This window comes from Convolutriloba macropyga, chromosome 11, assembly GCF_964194025.1.
Source record: "Convolutriloba macropyga chromosome 11, txConMacr16.3, whole genome shotgun sequence".
Taxonomy (NCBI): Eukaryota; Metazoa; Xenacoelomorpha; order Acoela; family Convolutidae; genus Convolutriloba; species Convolutriloba macropyga.
The window spans coordinates 42,544,648-42,561,062 of NC_134478.1; the positions used below are offsets into that span (position 1 = coordinate 42,544,648).

Genomic DNA, 16,415 nt, shown 5'->3' on the forward strand with positions numbered 1-16,415 from the left:
CTCATGATTTGGATTAAGCTAAAGTCGGCGTCAAAGTTGGCTTGATCTTAAGTCCAGAAGCAACAGTTAGGGTCGATTTAAAGTCTAAATGATCACTAAATTCGATCTGAAGGCTTTTCATGGATAATTTCTGTCCTTCATGGTCTTTTCATGCCCAATTTGGGTCGAACTTGGCCCTTTCATGAGACCAGGCTTAAATCTTTCTTTTTATCTATTCACGTAATAAGAATTAATTTCCGCAGCGAACATCAGCCTTTAAAGTACTTATTGTGATTTAGGGTCTCTAGGAGTACAAATTTCATACAATGAAAGTTCACCTGTTAATTATGGTTTAGAGTTAATTGAGTTTTTTTCCCGACCCCTCTTGAGGGGGGAGGAACTATATACTCAAATGGGTTTTTTGTTCAGTCAATTTTCGCCGATTGATATATTCATCGTAGAGAGTTGAGACTGGTATCATTAGAAAGCTCGTCCAGCGTAGAATATGGAATTAAAAAACTTTATTGATTTTTTGTTTTCTACAGGGAGTTAACGATGTTTAAACTTCTGAGAAAAGTAGAGTGAATTCACTTTTTTTTATTCACAAATGTTTTTATTCCCAAAATGTTTGCCTAATATTTTGTCAATTCTGCAAAAAAATTGTTAAAAGTTTTAAGAATAGTGCCGTTGATTTTATTTTTAAAGACAAGAATTGTTGATTATTTTGATTTAATTTTTTTGTCAAAAACTCTGGCTAAATATTTCAAAATTCAGCCTTTTTCATCAAAAACAGCACGAAAAAAGCTACTTTAGTCCACTTAGATTAAATTCAACGGCAGTACACCCCAAAACTACACTAAAACAATCTTTGTGGCCTCAGAAGGGACTATTATTACTTCAACTTCCGCTGAGAGTGCTCTGTAATTAAAACTTTGCCGTTTTTTGCTAACTTTACTCGTTGATTATCAAAAATGCAGAATTTTGATTTTTGAGTTTTCAACTAACAAATTATCTATATCTACAACCTTCGAAAAATCAATTGTTCCTAACGGACAATAAGAATTTGCAGAGCTAGTTTTTGGCCAATCTTGGACTGTTACAATCCAATAAAAATTCGGATTGTAATCAGTCGGTCTTTTTTTGAAAAAAAAGGACATTTTATTTTAAAAAAGAACAGAACATATCAAATCAAAGCTCACGAGTGCTGAGTCCAATTGACTTCCTAAGCGGCTCCAAGCTAATGCATTTAGTTTTTGAAAGTTTATGGTCGTTTCGACTTTTAAAAATAATTGATTTTTAAATTAGGATTGTCTTAATGAATTTTTCCACTATTTTTTTATTTGGTCAACTTGTAGCTTAGTGTCAGCATCTTCTTCATTCTACTGATTTAAAATTTAGTCTCGATTGCGGTTTAAGCCTGAAGTTATTGTTTTCTGGCTTTGATACTACTAGATTTCAGATTTTTTTTGGTTTTTAGATATTTGCTAGTTTTTCACCTTTCTAGTTTTGTCACATTATCACATCATTGACAGTTCTCGTATCCTATTATTAGCGTTCAAACTAAGACACTATTAAAAATTTTTAAATCCCGAAAGATATAGATTATCGTTTTAACGGCCTTGACACTTCTTTCTTGAAAAAATTAATTGAATTTTTTAATATTGTCTTTAACTATCATTTTTACTTTGTAGTTTCCGCCCTTTGAAATTTTCTGTATAGTGATAGGTTTCATTGGCTTTTCATGGAAAAATAGATTAGCCAATTTTCTGATATTAGTTGAAAGCCGATGACTTTCATGACTTTGAAGACAATTGTTTTCCAAAATAAAAAAAACACATTAAGTTCGTAATTTTGTTCCTTTTATTGTTTGTTTGTTAGCTAATCTCGTTAATTACAGTTCAAATATGACATTATTTTGGTGTCAAGAGAAGGTGTTAAAGCAATTGGTGTCCCAAAATCTATTTTCTTATAAGAATTCGTTATGATCTTACTGGCTTCGACACCGGTTTTTCACAAAAAAAATAAATTAGCTTGATTTTTGTCATATTTGTCGTTCTTTTTGTAGACGCAAGAGAAATTCTGTATAATTGCAGCTCTCAAGGGCTTCTTTGGATGAATGAACGACTCTATTTAAATATATCGTTTTGTAACTAAGGTGTTTCATGACTTTGAATGTAATTTTGTTTTGAAAAAAAATCAAAAGTATTACATACTTTTGCCCTTTTCTCTTTTTTATCTACTTGTTACCTAGTCTCACTAATGAATGGCCACATACTGCATTATTGGTGTTTGAAAAGGGCGCAACCGATTATATTTTGATGGCCAAATGATGGTTTGACGGTTTTGACAGCGTTTTCTAGCAAGTTTCAAGTGAAATTTGGTTTTTTTTATTGTTCTTTTTAGCCGCTTGAAAAATTGAATAAGGACAGGCCCTAATGCTCTTCTATAGGCGCACTGGTAGTCCTAAACTTTTGGGATATTTTACTTGATTTCTATTGGTTTTCATTGCTTTGAAGTTAATTGTTGAAAAAATTAAGCGGATTATTTTAACTTTACTGTTTTTGTTCTTTTTTGTCTAATTGTTACCAAATCTTTTTATGGACTGGTCCCATACCTTTTCGGTTGATTTATCAATTATGTTGTTTAGTTCTGGGTTTATCTGACGGTCTGTTGACTTTGTTATTAGATTTTGTTTTTTTAAAACGGACATAAAGTTTTTTGTGTTATTAATGTTTGTTGCTGTTGTTGTTGTTGTTGTTGTTTGATTTTGCTGTTCGTTTTGATTCGCTTTCTTGATATCGGCATATCACAGGAATCTAATGCATCAATCTTCACTCCACTGAGTTATTTGCTTTGGAGGCTATCTTATCGTTCATACACATCTTTTTTTTTGAAAAATACTTGGAATTTTTTTGTTTTTCTATCTGTTCGGTTATCTACTTGGTAGACAATTATGCCGAAATTGTGGATGAGCAGGGTCGGAACCTCATGTGCCATGGCACATTACCGAGTCTCCTTGTTCTGTATTTACTAGGAAGTCTAAAGTATAACATGATCATATGACTGGTCAGAGTAAAAAAAAAACAAAATTGAAATACTATGGTTCAGTACTGATTTTGTCTGAGAGTCAAGTCTAGGACATAAAAAATTTGTTTCGGAAATTTTCAGCCAATACTACAATGGCGAGAGAGCACAGGTGCCCCTGTTCACTTCTGAGTCGACGTTGCCCAGTCACGTGAACGAGAGTGGGAATGAGAGACTGATCACTGAACACACTCTGGACATTTTTTGGACATACGAGGGAAGTGCTCAGGTAATTTATTTAACCATATTAAAAATCCGTATTTTTTAAAAACTTCTAACTGACCTACAGGAGTTATAGACTATAGGAAAAAAAAACATTAGATTTCTAGCAGTGAAGATTTGGCGCAAAATAACTTGGTCGCACAAATAAATGAGGTTTAGACAAAACAAAAACTCTTTTAATGTGTCAAAATTGCCCTGAAAAACTGACCAATTTTTTATTCCTAGTTGAAAAATAGTTGGTTTCAAGTGTTTTATTTCTCTTTTCGTTAGTTTTTAGCTTAGGTCTGTTATTTTTAAAATAGTACAGTAATATTCTTAAAATTAATTTGCCCTTTGGCAATTAATGGAGCCTTCAATTATAAACTTTTGCAGTACGTCGACATCTGGACCAACCCTAGATATTCCTCCTGCCCTTGCCAAGTGCCGGCTACTGGAACCCTGACTTACCAAATTTCCGGACTAGAAGCTGGGAAGGAGTACACGTTCTACATTCAACTAACCAGTGCCTATGGCAAAGTGGGGCTAATAACTTCCTTCGTCCAGTCTATGCTGACAGATGTTTTCCTGATGAGTTCAACTCATGCCGGACTTGATTTCGTCATTCTGACTTTCTTAATTGAGTCTGGAGTGGGGAGTGCACTGGAAGTAGAGTGTAGGGGTGTAATGGGAACATTCTACAGAGCGAACTACGAGGAGTTCAGGTGAGTAACCCCTGCAGAAAAGTTGCTAATTTTCACGACCTTCACCGCAATTCCGAGTTTCTCTTGCATTATTTTAGGCAATAATTGGACGTGACATATAAATAATAAAAGTCTTTTGTTGTCTGGATTGAATAAACACTATATAAAATTATCGAATAATTTTTATACCAATTATTGGCATTATTGGTGGAATGATTTCACATAACGAAAAATTTTGGAAGTATAACCTAAAGCCCGTGTATCTGCAATAGTTGGCCAAGAAACTCAATTTGTCTGTTTTTGAAGAACCAGATGGCTGGAATAAAAAGCTCTGAATAGTATTCTCGTACCTTGCTTACAGAAAAAGGAATTGCTGAAACACTAAAAAAGTCCCGATTCGTTTGTCCCCCCCCCAGCTTAGTGAGTGTATAATATTTGCACCCCATCTGCTCCCCGATTTACTATGTAATGGCACTTACTCTATAACGGGGGAGCATAACGCTCTGGTACACGAGCACAAACGGAAATATCCCTTACCGCTAATGAGTTTTTCTCTATAATTCTCAATGATATTAAAAGATGTATCTCATTTTGTGTAATTAGGGCCTGTCTTTGATTTAATCATGGGGGATGGCATGTTAAGCGAAAACTTCGTCGTTAATCGAAAACATCGTCCTTACTTGCAAAAAAGTTGTAAAAATTACATCCAAAAAGTATCATTGTTTTCAATGTTTTGCATCTCTTTTACTGTACTCGGTGTCATCTCGGTCAAAAATTTTGTTGTTTTTTTATTTATGAAAGGAAAGTCGGCGAATGTCTAAAATACTCATCAATATTTTAATCAAAATCATATAGAAGTAATTCTGCGAAAAACGCAAGAAAAGTTGAGATGGGGTAAAAAAAATTCTACATGGGGGAGTTGGGGTTAATTTTTCTACATTTATTGATTGCTTTTAAAACTGCGAAGCCAATTGTTATAATACCTAATTACTTAATTACTTAATTGTTATAATGCAATATACTACCTTGCCAATGAGGCAGTTTCTCCTTTAATTGTTTGAAGTGGTATTCGCCAATTTTCCACGCAATTTTTGTTCTGAATTTTTGCCTGATGGCTACAAAAATTCCTTTCGCCTAAACGAGTTTTCGCCTAATCAAGCTTTCGCCTAAGATTTCAAACCCCCTGAATATGATTAAAGTCCAAATGAAACTTATCTGTTCATTTGTAATTACTGCTTGAACACATTCTACACATGAGTAATTACCGCTTTCTTTGACCAGGTGGTGACTTTAAAAGTTCCCTTAGCGCCTCCCTGGCCATTCGATGAAAAAGTTTCGAAATCTGATTTCCAATTAGGACAAGGAGGCTCGATAATGTGCATTTGCACATAAAGTTCCGACCCTGCTCATCCGCTTTTTTGGGATAAATGTCTACCGAATGAGGAGATAGAAAGCCCCCCAAAAATTCAAGTATTTTTCAAAAAAACAATTTGTGCGCACAAAAAGATCGCCTCCAACGCGAATATTTCAGTGAAGTAAAAAATGCAGCATTAGGTTGATGATATCAGCCATCACTAAGAAAGCAAGTCAAGACGAACAACAAAATCAAACAACAGTAACAACAAACATTAATTAAATCCAAAACATGTCCATTTTAAAAAAAAGTTATTAACAAGGTCAAAATAGCGTCTGATAAAATTGAAACTAAAAAAAATTGATTGTTCACTAGAAAAGATATGGGACCACTCCATAATAGGAATCGGTTATAATTAGACAAAAAGAACAAAAAAACAGCAAAGTTAATAAAAAATTGCTAAAAATTTTAAAAAAACAATCAATCAAAGTAATAAAAAACCATCACAAAGCGGAACATGTTTATGATCACATACTCCTCTATGGCAGTGCATTCAGACTTGTCGTTATTTAGTTTTTTATTCGGTTACATAAAGATCAACAAATAGAGGCAACAAACCAAAATTCAATTAAAACTTGCGAGAAAACGCTGCCGAAGCCGTAAAGCCAAAATTTGTACTCAAATTATGTTAAATTGAGCTTTCCTCAATTAAACGCCAATAATGTGGTATGCGAATAAAAATAGGTAACAAATTGACGAGAAGAAGAGAAAAAGGGAAACATTAAAGCATACATTTGTATTTTTCGAAAACAATTAATTTCAAAGTCATGAAAACCATTAGCTTTAAATTGAAATGTTTAGCTAGTTTCCTTTTTTTCATCCAAAAGAGAGCTTGAGCCCTGTAATTATTAGCAGTATGTCTTACGCCTACAAGAATAACGTCAAATATAGACAGTAATTAGATTGCTTTTTTGCGAAAAACCCGTGTCGAAGCCAGTAAAATCATAAAGAATTTTTTGAAAACACTAGATTTTGTACATCTTTCCTTGACAAGAATAATGTCATATGCGGCCAGTATTTAACCAAATAAAAAAAGAATTAGGCAAAAAAGAACAAAATGCGAATTTGAAGTGTTCAGTTTTTGAAGACAGTTCATGCAAAGTCATGAAAGCCATCAGCGACCTACTAAAATCAGAAAATAGGCCCATTCATTATTGCATAAATAACTAATGAGGCCTGTCATTATCCAGGAGATTTCCTACGACTTAAAAGACAAAGTAAAAACGAAAGTTATATATAAATGTAAAAATTTCAATTAAATTATTTGAGTAAGGGGTGTCGAAGAATTTAAAACTGTTATCTATGCCTTTAAAGACTTTTATATGTTCAGTTAAGCCTCATTTTGAACGCCAATAAAGTAATATACGAACTATTAATAATGTGGTAATGTGACAAAACCAGAATAAACTTTAAAAATGGGCCAATGCCTAAAAATATAAAAAGCTTTGCAATCTAATAGTATCAAAGCCAGAAAACCATAATATAACGCGTAAAACCGCAAAAAGATTTTAAATTTCATTTCATTAGAAAGAACAAGAAAAAGAAGCATTTTTTCGTTGCTGACATTAAGCTAAAAGTTGACCAAAATAAGAGAAAAATATTGGCGAAGGTCTATAAGCCATTGTTTTTAAAAGTGAAAACGACCATAATCTTTCGAGTAAAGAAAATAGATACATTAACTTCGAAATGCTTAGGAAACCAATTGGACCTATCAACACGCAGCTTTGATTTGAATTATTCTGTTCTTTACTCAACATAAAAAAGATCGAATTTTTTTTAAAGACCGACTGACTACAATCCGATTTATTTTTGCTTTGTAACAGTCCCAGATTGGACCAAAATCCGGCCTGCTTTTGCTCTGCGCTCATTGAGAACTCTTAATTGTTTCGAATATTACGGATCTAGATAATTTGGTGGTTAAAAGATCAAAAATAAAAGCTGCTTTTTTTGGTAATCATATATTAAAGTTAGCAAAAAACGGCAAAATTTTAATTCCAGACTACTCTCAATGGACGTGGAAGTAGGACTAGCTTACTTTGTAGTTTACAAAGATTGTGTTAGTTGTATTTGGTTGTGTATTTCCGGCAAACTTATTCAAAGTGGACTAAAGAAGCTTATTTTGGGCAATTTTTGAGGAAAAATTCTGAATTATTAAATATTTAGCCAAAATTTTAGCCAAAAATTGAATCAAAATAGCCAACAATACTTTTTTGTTTTTAATAAAAAATCAACAGTACTGTTGTTAACAATTTTTACATATTTTGGCAAAATTGACAAAATTTTAGGCAAAAATTCCGGAATATGTGAATAAAATTCAAGCAAATTGGTCTAATACTCACAAAACTTTAAACCACAAGAACTCGCTCTAGAAAACGAAATTCAAAAAAAATCTTTCACTTCCACAATCTACGCTGGACGTACATTTTAATGATACACTCACAACTCTCTACAATGGATATTACGATCGGTCAAAATTGGCTGAACAAAAAAACCATTTGAGTATATAGTTCCTCCACCTCAAGAGGGGTCGGAACAATAAGAGAACAGGCTCCGGAAAATTATTTGCAATCTGTTGTCCCGATTTTCACTTTCGATATGTTGAATTCGCCGTTTCTTACATTTTTACTCTATTTTAATCCATTCATATTATTTCGGTACTGAATCTCATTTTTTTCCATTCCGCACTGCGCCCGTTAAACTCTAATTTCTAGCACCGTACATAACGCAGAGGATTGTTTGGTTGCACCGATAAGAGGCGTTTGGTACCCTTCAGATGCAGAATAGGCTGTTTTTTAAATTGCCTTGCTCCAAAATGAACTTAAAGCACTGTTATTGAATTGGATTACTACAAATAATCACCATTTGAAATTAGATGACATTCAGTGATGAAACGCTCTGAGACCAAAGAAGTACCTCTAGGTAATAGTTAATGGTTGAGCAGCCTTTTTGATTGTTCCTACCGACAGCACAACGTTTCAATTTGAAAAAGTTCCGATTTATTTTTAGACCATTCAAAAATAAAATTTTATTTTCGGTTGGATACAAAACAGAAACATTTTAGCATTACAGCAATATTGAAACAAATAAGTTCCTAATGATTACCCTCTACTTAAGACTATTATTGACGATAATCCAACCTGAAGACCACTATTTCTTCCCTCTGAGCTGTTTTCAAGTGTCTGTCTGTATTCTCTGGACAGTTTGCAGAATTAACTGATCCGGTTTCTAATAAGTTGCGCAAGTTTTTAAGCTGTGTTTAAGTCTCGCAAGTGAGTGGAGATTCGAGGAACTTCCTTCTGGTGACAACTACAATTTGACAGTGACAGTGACCAGTACTGGTGAGAACCCAGTCAAGAGGTTCCACTATTTTGAGGAGTCCACTGACCCGATGGAACCCAACATAACAGGCGTCACAGACATTGAGGAACATCTCGTCACATTCCAATGGGATCCAGTTCCTGACTTTCACGAGGTATCGAATCGAGTTTAACATTTCAGCTTCTTTCAATTTTATATCGGGTTCTCAAATTTGGCTGAGCAGTTGTGCTAATTACCAGAGTGAAAAGTAGAAAATCATTAATCAAATGAAGATAGAGCATGATTTTGTTTCCTTTTACGAAACAGTCAAGAGCCGTTGCTCAGACATCATTGTTTTTAAATGTAAGAAAAGGTTCAATATGTTTGCTTTTAGTTAGACGGTTAACCAAAAAGCCCTTCCGTTTTTTCGGGGGTATCTCGGAATAGTCGGTCTTTAAACGTAAGACTAGATGGTATGTTCGGTTTTAAAAAGCAGTTCCCAGAAATATGTTTTCATTTCCTACATACAGAACGCTATCGTAATTGATGACAAAATTATGAACAATAATCCAAATTCTCGTATGGAAAAAACAGTAGAGTTTTTACATTTCAAATTTAGTCGGTACCAGATGGTTATCGTACAAGATCTTGCAAGAAGATGGTTATCATGCAAGATCATGCTAGATAACCAATGTCTTGCAAGATCTTGCGAGACGATAGGTTATCTTGCAAGATTCCTCCAAGTGCATTGCGGTCGAGCTTAATGTAATTGGCAACAATAGATGCAAAATCGCCCATTCAGCGCAGAAGTTTCCAAATTACACATGATCGACTTCTAAAATATGATTTGAAACCAAATTTACATCAGATATCTGTACTTTATTAGAGTAGAACATAAGTTGAGTCAACTAAGATTAAATCCTTAAGTATTCTTTGAGCAATACAAACGGATATATATATAGCTGCTCAAAACCATCGAAATGTTCAATTACCTTTTTTCATTTTTCCTCAATTAATTTTTTCAATTAAGTTTCTCAGGAAAAGTTTCTAAAAAAGCTGGTATTAATATTTGTTGTTATCTTTTATTTACACTTTTTCAAACTTGAGACATATTGTTTTGCAAAATAAAATATATTCTTTGTTAAAATTATTTCACCTTTCAATTCGCGGAGAAAACTGTCAAAATTGAGAGTTCAGACTGTTTACCTACGATTAGGTTTCAGTAAACAAGTGCTAATGTTTAAACAATTTTTGAAGTTGCCGAACTCAGTTGCTTCTGTATTGCCTTCATCTTGTCATTATCTTGCTTCAAATTTTTGTTTAGAAAGTCGTAGTGACACTGACTCCTGACGATGGAAGCTGTCCCCGTGAGATCAGTAGTATCAGGTTAGTTTTCTGAAGATGAATGTTTTAGAAACATTTAGGAATATCGTTGTATCACTTTTTGATGTAGCTGATCTTTAATATATATTCTAGAAAAATTGGAATCAACTCAAAGCCCTGTGTAGTTCTTCAGGTCTATCGCAAACATTTTAACTTTAACAGACTGATAAATAAACTTCGGAAAATTTGCAAATGCCAAACTTTGCAAACACCAAATAAACTTTGCCACTTTGCGAATGCCAACCACCCGTACTATACAGGTAGTTGCTTCTCGTATTAATCAAATATCTCTAATCTCAAGTTGTTGACTAATCATAAGCACATGATCAAGGAAAGTGACAGGAAAACCGCAAATTTCTCCTTAACACAATATGAGTGAATATAAGTAGTTCCAGTCTAGTCTAAATTCATTTTTTTTGTATTCTGGGTTGACCTCCATAAGTTCCTCTTGGCAGTCATATACAAGCCCTACTACATCAATCACAAACCATATAACACACAAACCTCAACACACACAAACCATTTCTGAGTGTTGAGAAAATCTTTGCAACACTTTAAGCAAAAATTAAACTGATAGGATATGTCAGCAACCATATCCCAACCGTTGATATTTATAGTGCATAAAATATACAAAACAAACAAACGTGAAAAAGAAATACAATTATACATAAACACAGTATTAAGCGATCACTCTATGTTTCGCTGGGATCGTTCAATTGTAGGGCTAAATGAAACCAGTGAATCAACCAATTCAAAGGTTCAAGTCTCTGATTTCAGTGAAACAATATACCAAGACCATAAGCAGTCATGGTTCCTCTATGGCAACATAAGTATTTAATAATAATTAATGTACAGAAGGTTTAGGGCATTGGGGGAAATGCATCCAACTTGATTTCTTGTAAGGCATTAACACATTAATATTCTCCCAATTGGAGGTTAGACATATAATTGATCACACACACAATCAACCAAGCTGTACACAGCTGATAATTTAAGGTTAAAAATTGCGAATAGTTGAAAAAGTGCTGGGCATTTTTCTACACCTTGCAACTTGTTCATATGAGAGAGACCTGAATGTTGTATTGCATAAAAATTTAAACCATAAAAACAGTTCCACTATACATTATTCTTGAGATTTGATGTGACAGCTGCCGAAACAAAAAAATTTCCTAAACATAAATTTCTACAGTTATCTGAATGAAGCACTGCAATTTTTAGTTTCAGCAAGTTTCAAAAAATCATTCAACAATCTTAAGTGGATAATTTTTTAGCGCTCATCTGCCGAAAACTTTCTGAAATTTGCTCCGTATATACAGCACTGTAATTAATTCCTCTTGCAGAAAATTCTCGGTCGAAGTGTTTCCGCCATTCAACGCAAAATTATATATGATAAGCGGTGAATAAGGAAAATTTTGTAAGATAAGTGGTAAATGCGGTGAGGTAACATAAATCAGGCTGTGACTGCGGTTTAAAAAATCTTTGTTGCCTGGTATCGGTGAAACTACATAAATTCACCGCTTTGAAAAAAAGTGCCCAAATTATGTGAGATAAGCAGTGAATGCAGTGGAATTATATAAATTCATCGCTTAACTAAATCAAAAAATTACATAAAATCGCCTTGAGAAAAAAGTGTTAAGATTGTGTGAAATCAGCAGCGAATGCGGTAAAAAAACATTTATTCACCGCTTAATTTAGTGGTGAAATAACATAACTTCATCGCTTAGAAAACGCTTCGAATTGTTTTTCGTCCAACGAGATTAAAATACATATTTTAAAAGACACACAGAAAAATTACCCACAAATAATCATAAATATATTTTTGAAACAATTTTAAGCGGTGAATTTATGTAAATTCACCGTTTATCTTACAAAAATTCAATGCGCGTATTTTCCAGAGAGTAGAGTGAAACTGATTTAAATTCAAATAAAATCTGCAAAGATTTAGGTAGAGGTGGCGAAATGGAAGAAGAAAGGGCTGCCATGCAGGAGGTGAGAGTTTTCAAGCCGCGTTTTTTGTAGTAAACGACTAAACGTGGTGAATTTTCGTAAGTTCACCGCTTACTCTAGCGCTGAAACTACATAATTTCACCGCATTTCACCAAATTATTTATGAAATTTGCGGTAAAAAATCAACAAATCACCGTTTATCTTTTATATTTTTTCAATTTTTCCTCGACCCTGGTTGAACACTTCTAAAGCCTTCAAACGTTATCTTTATAGCCTTAGCTCTCCTGTGCCTCTACTTCTTTTCCATTTGATCACCTTCGTTAAATAATATCCGGACTTTCAGCAGTCTGTCTGAGGTTTAAAAAGTATACTCAGCATACGGGGCGCCAAAAACAAAAGTTTTTATATAACTTTTATAAAATTAGTGGATTTTGCTTTATTTAATCTGTTCCTAGCCACTGAAATCTTGACTGAGTAGAAATTTTCTTCCCACTCCAATTGAGGGGAAAAATTTACATGTCAAACTGATATTTTTTAGTTTTAAAGGAAATTTTTGTTTTTTAGAGCAATTTACTTTTTTTTAAAAAAAGTGTTTTAAAAATTGACTTCATTTTTCCGCATGGCATTCTGGAATAATGAATATATGTTGTTGTCTGAATTGGTCAGTGGACGGCTAAAGATTTTGCTGACTTTGTCACCAACATTCTCATTAAACTTTTGTAAATGTCGTCAATTTTTGACAGGTCTCATTGAAGCTAACAATTTTTAGTTTTGTCTGCATTTGGTTTTCCGCCCGTTTGGAAACTTTTTCGTATAAAATTTATACGTACTAATCATTCTGAATGCTAGAGCAACACCAACTGGATTTCTAGGAAATTATAATTGAATTTTCTGATTTTGTTCTGATATATAGTTGATTTTCTGATATATAGTTGATTTTGATCCGATTTTGCATTATCAATTTAGATTTAAAAGTGCAGAGTTCTAAAACGTTTTCTTCTTCTTGAGAAATAACAATAGGCAATAGATTGTTGACAATTTATTTCATGTCTGTCATTTTTGTTTTTCCGGTTGTTAATCCGAGTGAAATAACGAAATTTGATCACGCTAGTGTGAGCCCTTTTCTGCATAGGCGACTGTCCCTCTTTTAAGAATCTATCAATTTTGAACTATCAAAATATGCACTACTTCCTTAAAAGCATTCTTTCTCTGCATCATTTGGTAGACAGTTGAAACAAGATCGTGAATCATCGGGGTAGGAACATCATGTGCACAATAGCGAGCCTCCATGCTGATAACTTAGATAACATGAAGATCTTGACTAGTGAGCGCTTATGCAAAGTTCTGAACAAAAGATATCACTCCATTCTTGCCAGTGGTCAAGAAGAAAGGAAACCCAAAACCCAAATTGTTGGAGACAAAAGCAGCAGGTTTATCACAAATAGATCTTCCGAGTTACTTCCTAGCCTAGTCATAGCCTAGTATATTTCAGCCCCCAACAAGCGACGATATCGAATCTGGAAGCAGGACAAGAGTACCTTTTCCATGTATATACTGTCAGCCACTTTGGGAAGTTAAGTACACAAACTTCGTTTACACAGTCGCTGTACACTGACAAAATGTTGCCCACAAGTAGAGCAGAAGTTACAACCAATCAACTCATCTGGATTCTAAAAGTCGAGTCTGGTGTTGGATCTTCAGTAGAAGCCTTTCTGAATTGCACTGAATACCCGTGGATCAAGCAAAGGAGATTTGCCCCGTTCAGGTTAAAAGTTCAATTGACACAACTTGAAAAAGATTTTGAAAAGTAAACAGGTGTTTACTTTTCAAAAAAGAATTCGTGAAAATTTCTGAAAACATTTGCATCCAGTTCCATCTGAAATCGAAGCATATGCTCGGCGCGGCTTCTGAAATTATTTTGTCCGAGTTAATCATTTTTGATCAGAGATGGACCTAGCTTATTTTGATCTGTTGATATGGAATACTATTTCATTGGTGGAGAAAATATCATCCGATGCTCAGAAATCGGTGGGCTGAGCAGCATTTAGGGGAAATTAAAATGGTTTATTAAAACCCTGATTGAATTTCGACACAAAAACCAGAAAAACTTTGACCACTACAGAGTGATTTTTTCATGAAGTTTTTTGAAGAGGTTTTGTGGCAAATGCCGAGAAAATTGTTTTTTTTTTCAGTTTGGAAACTCAATTTACCTTCACCGATTTGGCACCTGGTTCGCGGTACGAAATGGAAGGATTTGCCAGCAGCAGGGGTTCGAACCCAGTTCTCCGCCGATACTACTTCGTGGGCTCAACTACTCCTATGAAACCCATATCACTCATCCAAGCAGCTGCAACCCTTGATGGATATGACACGTTTATATTAACAGTTGGAGATTGGAGAAATCACGTATGTTATAACTATTATTAATTATTTATGTAATAATTATTATTATTTTGAATAATTACTTAGAAAAGAAAAAAAAGTTCAAACAGACTGTTGTCAATAACAGTAGAAAAAACAATTTTGCCCTTGGAAAATATAATTAATTTCTAATCTTTCTGCTCTCTCCCACAATATTACTACTCTAGAATGTGTCAAGTTAAAGGATTCTTGTAAAATCTTTTGAATAGCATGTATGGTCTTGATTTTCCTTAATTCACGCGAAGATCACATCACCTTCTCCTGACAGCTTTAATTTTGTCCATCATCTCTTGTCCAAAAATCAAATAGTTTCTCCACGCTACAGATCTTTTTTTATGATTTTCGTCCTCTTTTGTGTTCTTCAAAAACAACTTTCGAAGTGCTATTTTTCGAAATGGTAAATATTTAAACTTAAGGCCCAGAAAAAAATGAAGGGTTTAACCTTCATCAGATATTTAATTTCGTCCTGGCATTGCGTTGAAAACAAACTGAAAATTATTCCGCCAGCTTTAAAAAAAGACCTCCTATGCATATTTCATGCTCGAACTTTAGGATCACTTATAGAATAAAAATTCAACTCTCATTTTTTGTTTTCTGAGTTGTCTTATTATTATGGCGTAATCATTCGGTTTTTGAAAGATGCATTTTTATAAAAAAGTATTGTTATCACCCGATAAAAAACAGGGTGGTGCTGAGATTTCAAATTGATTTTATCCATTGCAAGCAAAATCTGCAAAATCTTTTCAAAGAGTGTGAAATCTTTGCAAAAAATGACAAAAATCCTAATTGGTCGCATTTAAATGTACATTGTGGTAAGTTTGTCGAATTGTTCGAAATCTGTCCTGCAAGAAGAAAGAACGAGGACAAAAAGCTCAGAGGTTCCTACTTCATAATTAAGATTTTGAATGTAAACTACTAATTACAATTCGAAAAAAATATCTTCAGCATAAACTATTGAATGTATATTTCTTTTTAGAAATAAAATACTAAATATCTATCTCAAAATAATCTCTCTGGTACTGCTATCTGGTATTCACTATCTGGTATACCAAAACCACACCGGGAAAAAATAAGTGAATAAACCTTTCATATAAAGAAGAAGACTTTATGCTCCTTGGTGCGGAGATATCGCATAACTAGCCTATTTTCCTTTTAATTAGAATTTGAATTCGCGCAATTTGAATTCGTTAATCAATTTTTAGTTCAACCAACAATTAGTACCACTTGTATATGGCAGTTATTGTGTTACAAAACTAGGTTGGCGTTTAGTGACTTCGAAGATCTCCGATTATTACAAAATTTTGGAATGAAATTTTGTGAATTTCGAATTATTTGTTTGAAAAAATGAATCTTGGTTACGTCAGGCGGAACGATAGAAGAACTTGGTTCTAGAGGAGCCCAGTAACTGGCACAATTATATCAAAATATTCATTATGGCACTTTAATTTTATTTGCAGAAAGATTTTGTTTATTCAGCGATATCATGTCTTCATATAAGACAATGCCGTTGCTATACGAAAGATAACGAACAGTCTAAACTAAAGATGGCTCGTTTTTTGACAACACATAATGCTAAAATTATGGACGAAAACAGTGAAAATTGTCATGAAAATTGGTTCGTCTGCCTAGTCTGAAAAAATTGACATATCCAGACCGCCTCAGATGGAAAACATTCTTGTTCCAGATTTTTGAGCGCTCGTCAAATTCTTGTGTGTTCACCAGACTTTTTGAGTTCAAAAATGTTTAAGCATTTTCTGTGTGTTCAAACGTCTGCTTGCTTAGATTTTCGTGCGCCCATTTCAAGTCTTATCTCAATATTTGATTGTGATAGTTGAAGTCTACGGCCGTGGCAGATGCTGAGTTTATGAAAAAAGACATGGTCACAAAATTTTCCGGTCGAAAGGGCTGAAGCGTAATTTTTATGCATCTTCAAGAATGTTTTATACTTTCAAGCGTAAATTTGTTCAATACAAGCCAAAATGTATGAT

General features: G+C 33.8%; 3 protein-coding genes across 3 annotated transcripts in view; 2 read left to right on the forward strand and 1 right to left on the reverse strand.

Moving 5' to 3' along the window:
• LOC142349696 (uncharacterized) overlaps positions 1 to 3,032 on the reverse strand; it is a 34,423-nt gene extending 31,391 nt beyond the window's left edge. Inside the window, exon 1 of the mRNA XM_075401425.1 lies at positions 2,987 to 3,032. Coding sequence (XP_075257540.1) covers positions 2,987 to 3,032 — 46 coding nt within the window. The remainder of the gene's footprint in view (positions 1 to 2,986) is intronic.
• LOC142349136 (cysteine-rich venom protein-like) overlaps positions 1 to 16,415 on the forward strand; it is a 319,707-nt gene that overhangs the window by 112,061 nt on the left and 191,231 nt on the right. The window lies entirely within an intron of this gene.
• Positions 3,079 to 16,415, forward strand: part of LOC142349697 (fibronectin-like) — a 106,879-nt gene continuing 93,542 nt past the window's right edge. The window contains exons 1-7 of the mRNA XM_075401427.1: positions 3,079 to 3,086; positions 3,148 to 3,292; positions 3,658 to 3,986; positions 8,641 to 8,851; positions 10,001 to 10,062; positions 13,499 to 13,771; positions 14,199 to 14,412. Coding sequence (XP_075257542.1) covers positions 3,079 to 3,086; positions 3,148 to 3,292; positions 3,658 to 3,986; positions 8,641 to 8,851; positions 10,001 to 10,062; positions 13,499 to 13,771; positions 14,199 to 14,412 — 1,242 coding nt within the window. The remainder of the gene's footprint in view (positions 3,087 to 3,147; positions 3,293 to 3,657; positions 3,987 to 8,640; positions 8,852 to 10,000; positions 10,063 to 13,498; positions 13,772 to 14,198; positions 14,413 to 16,415) is intronic.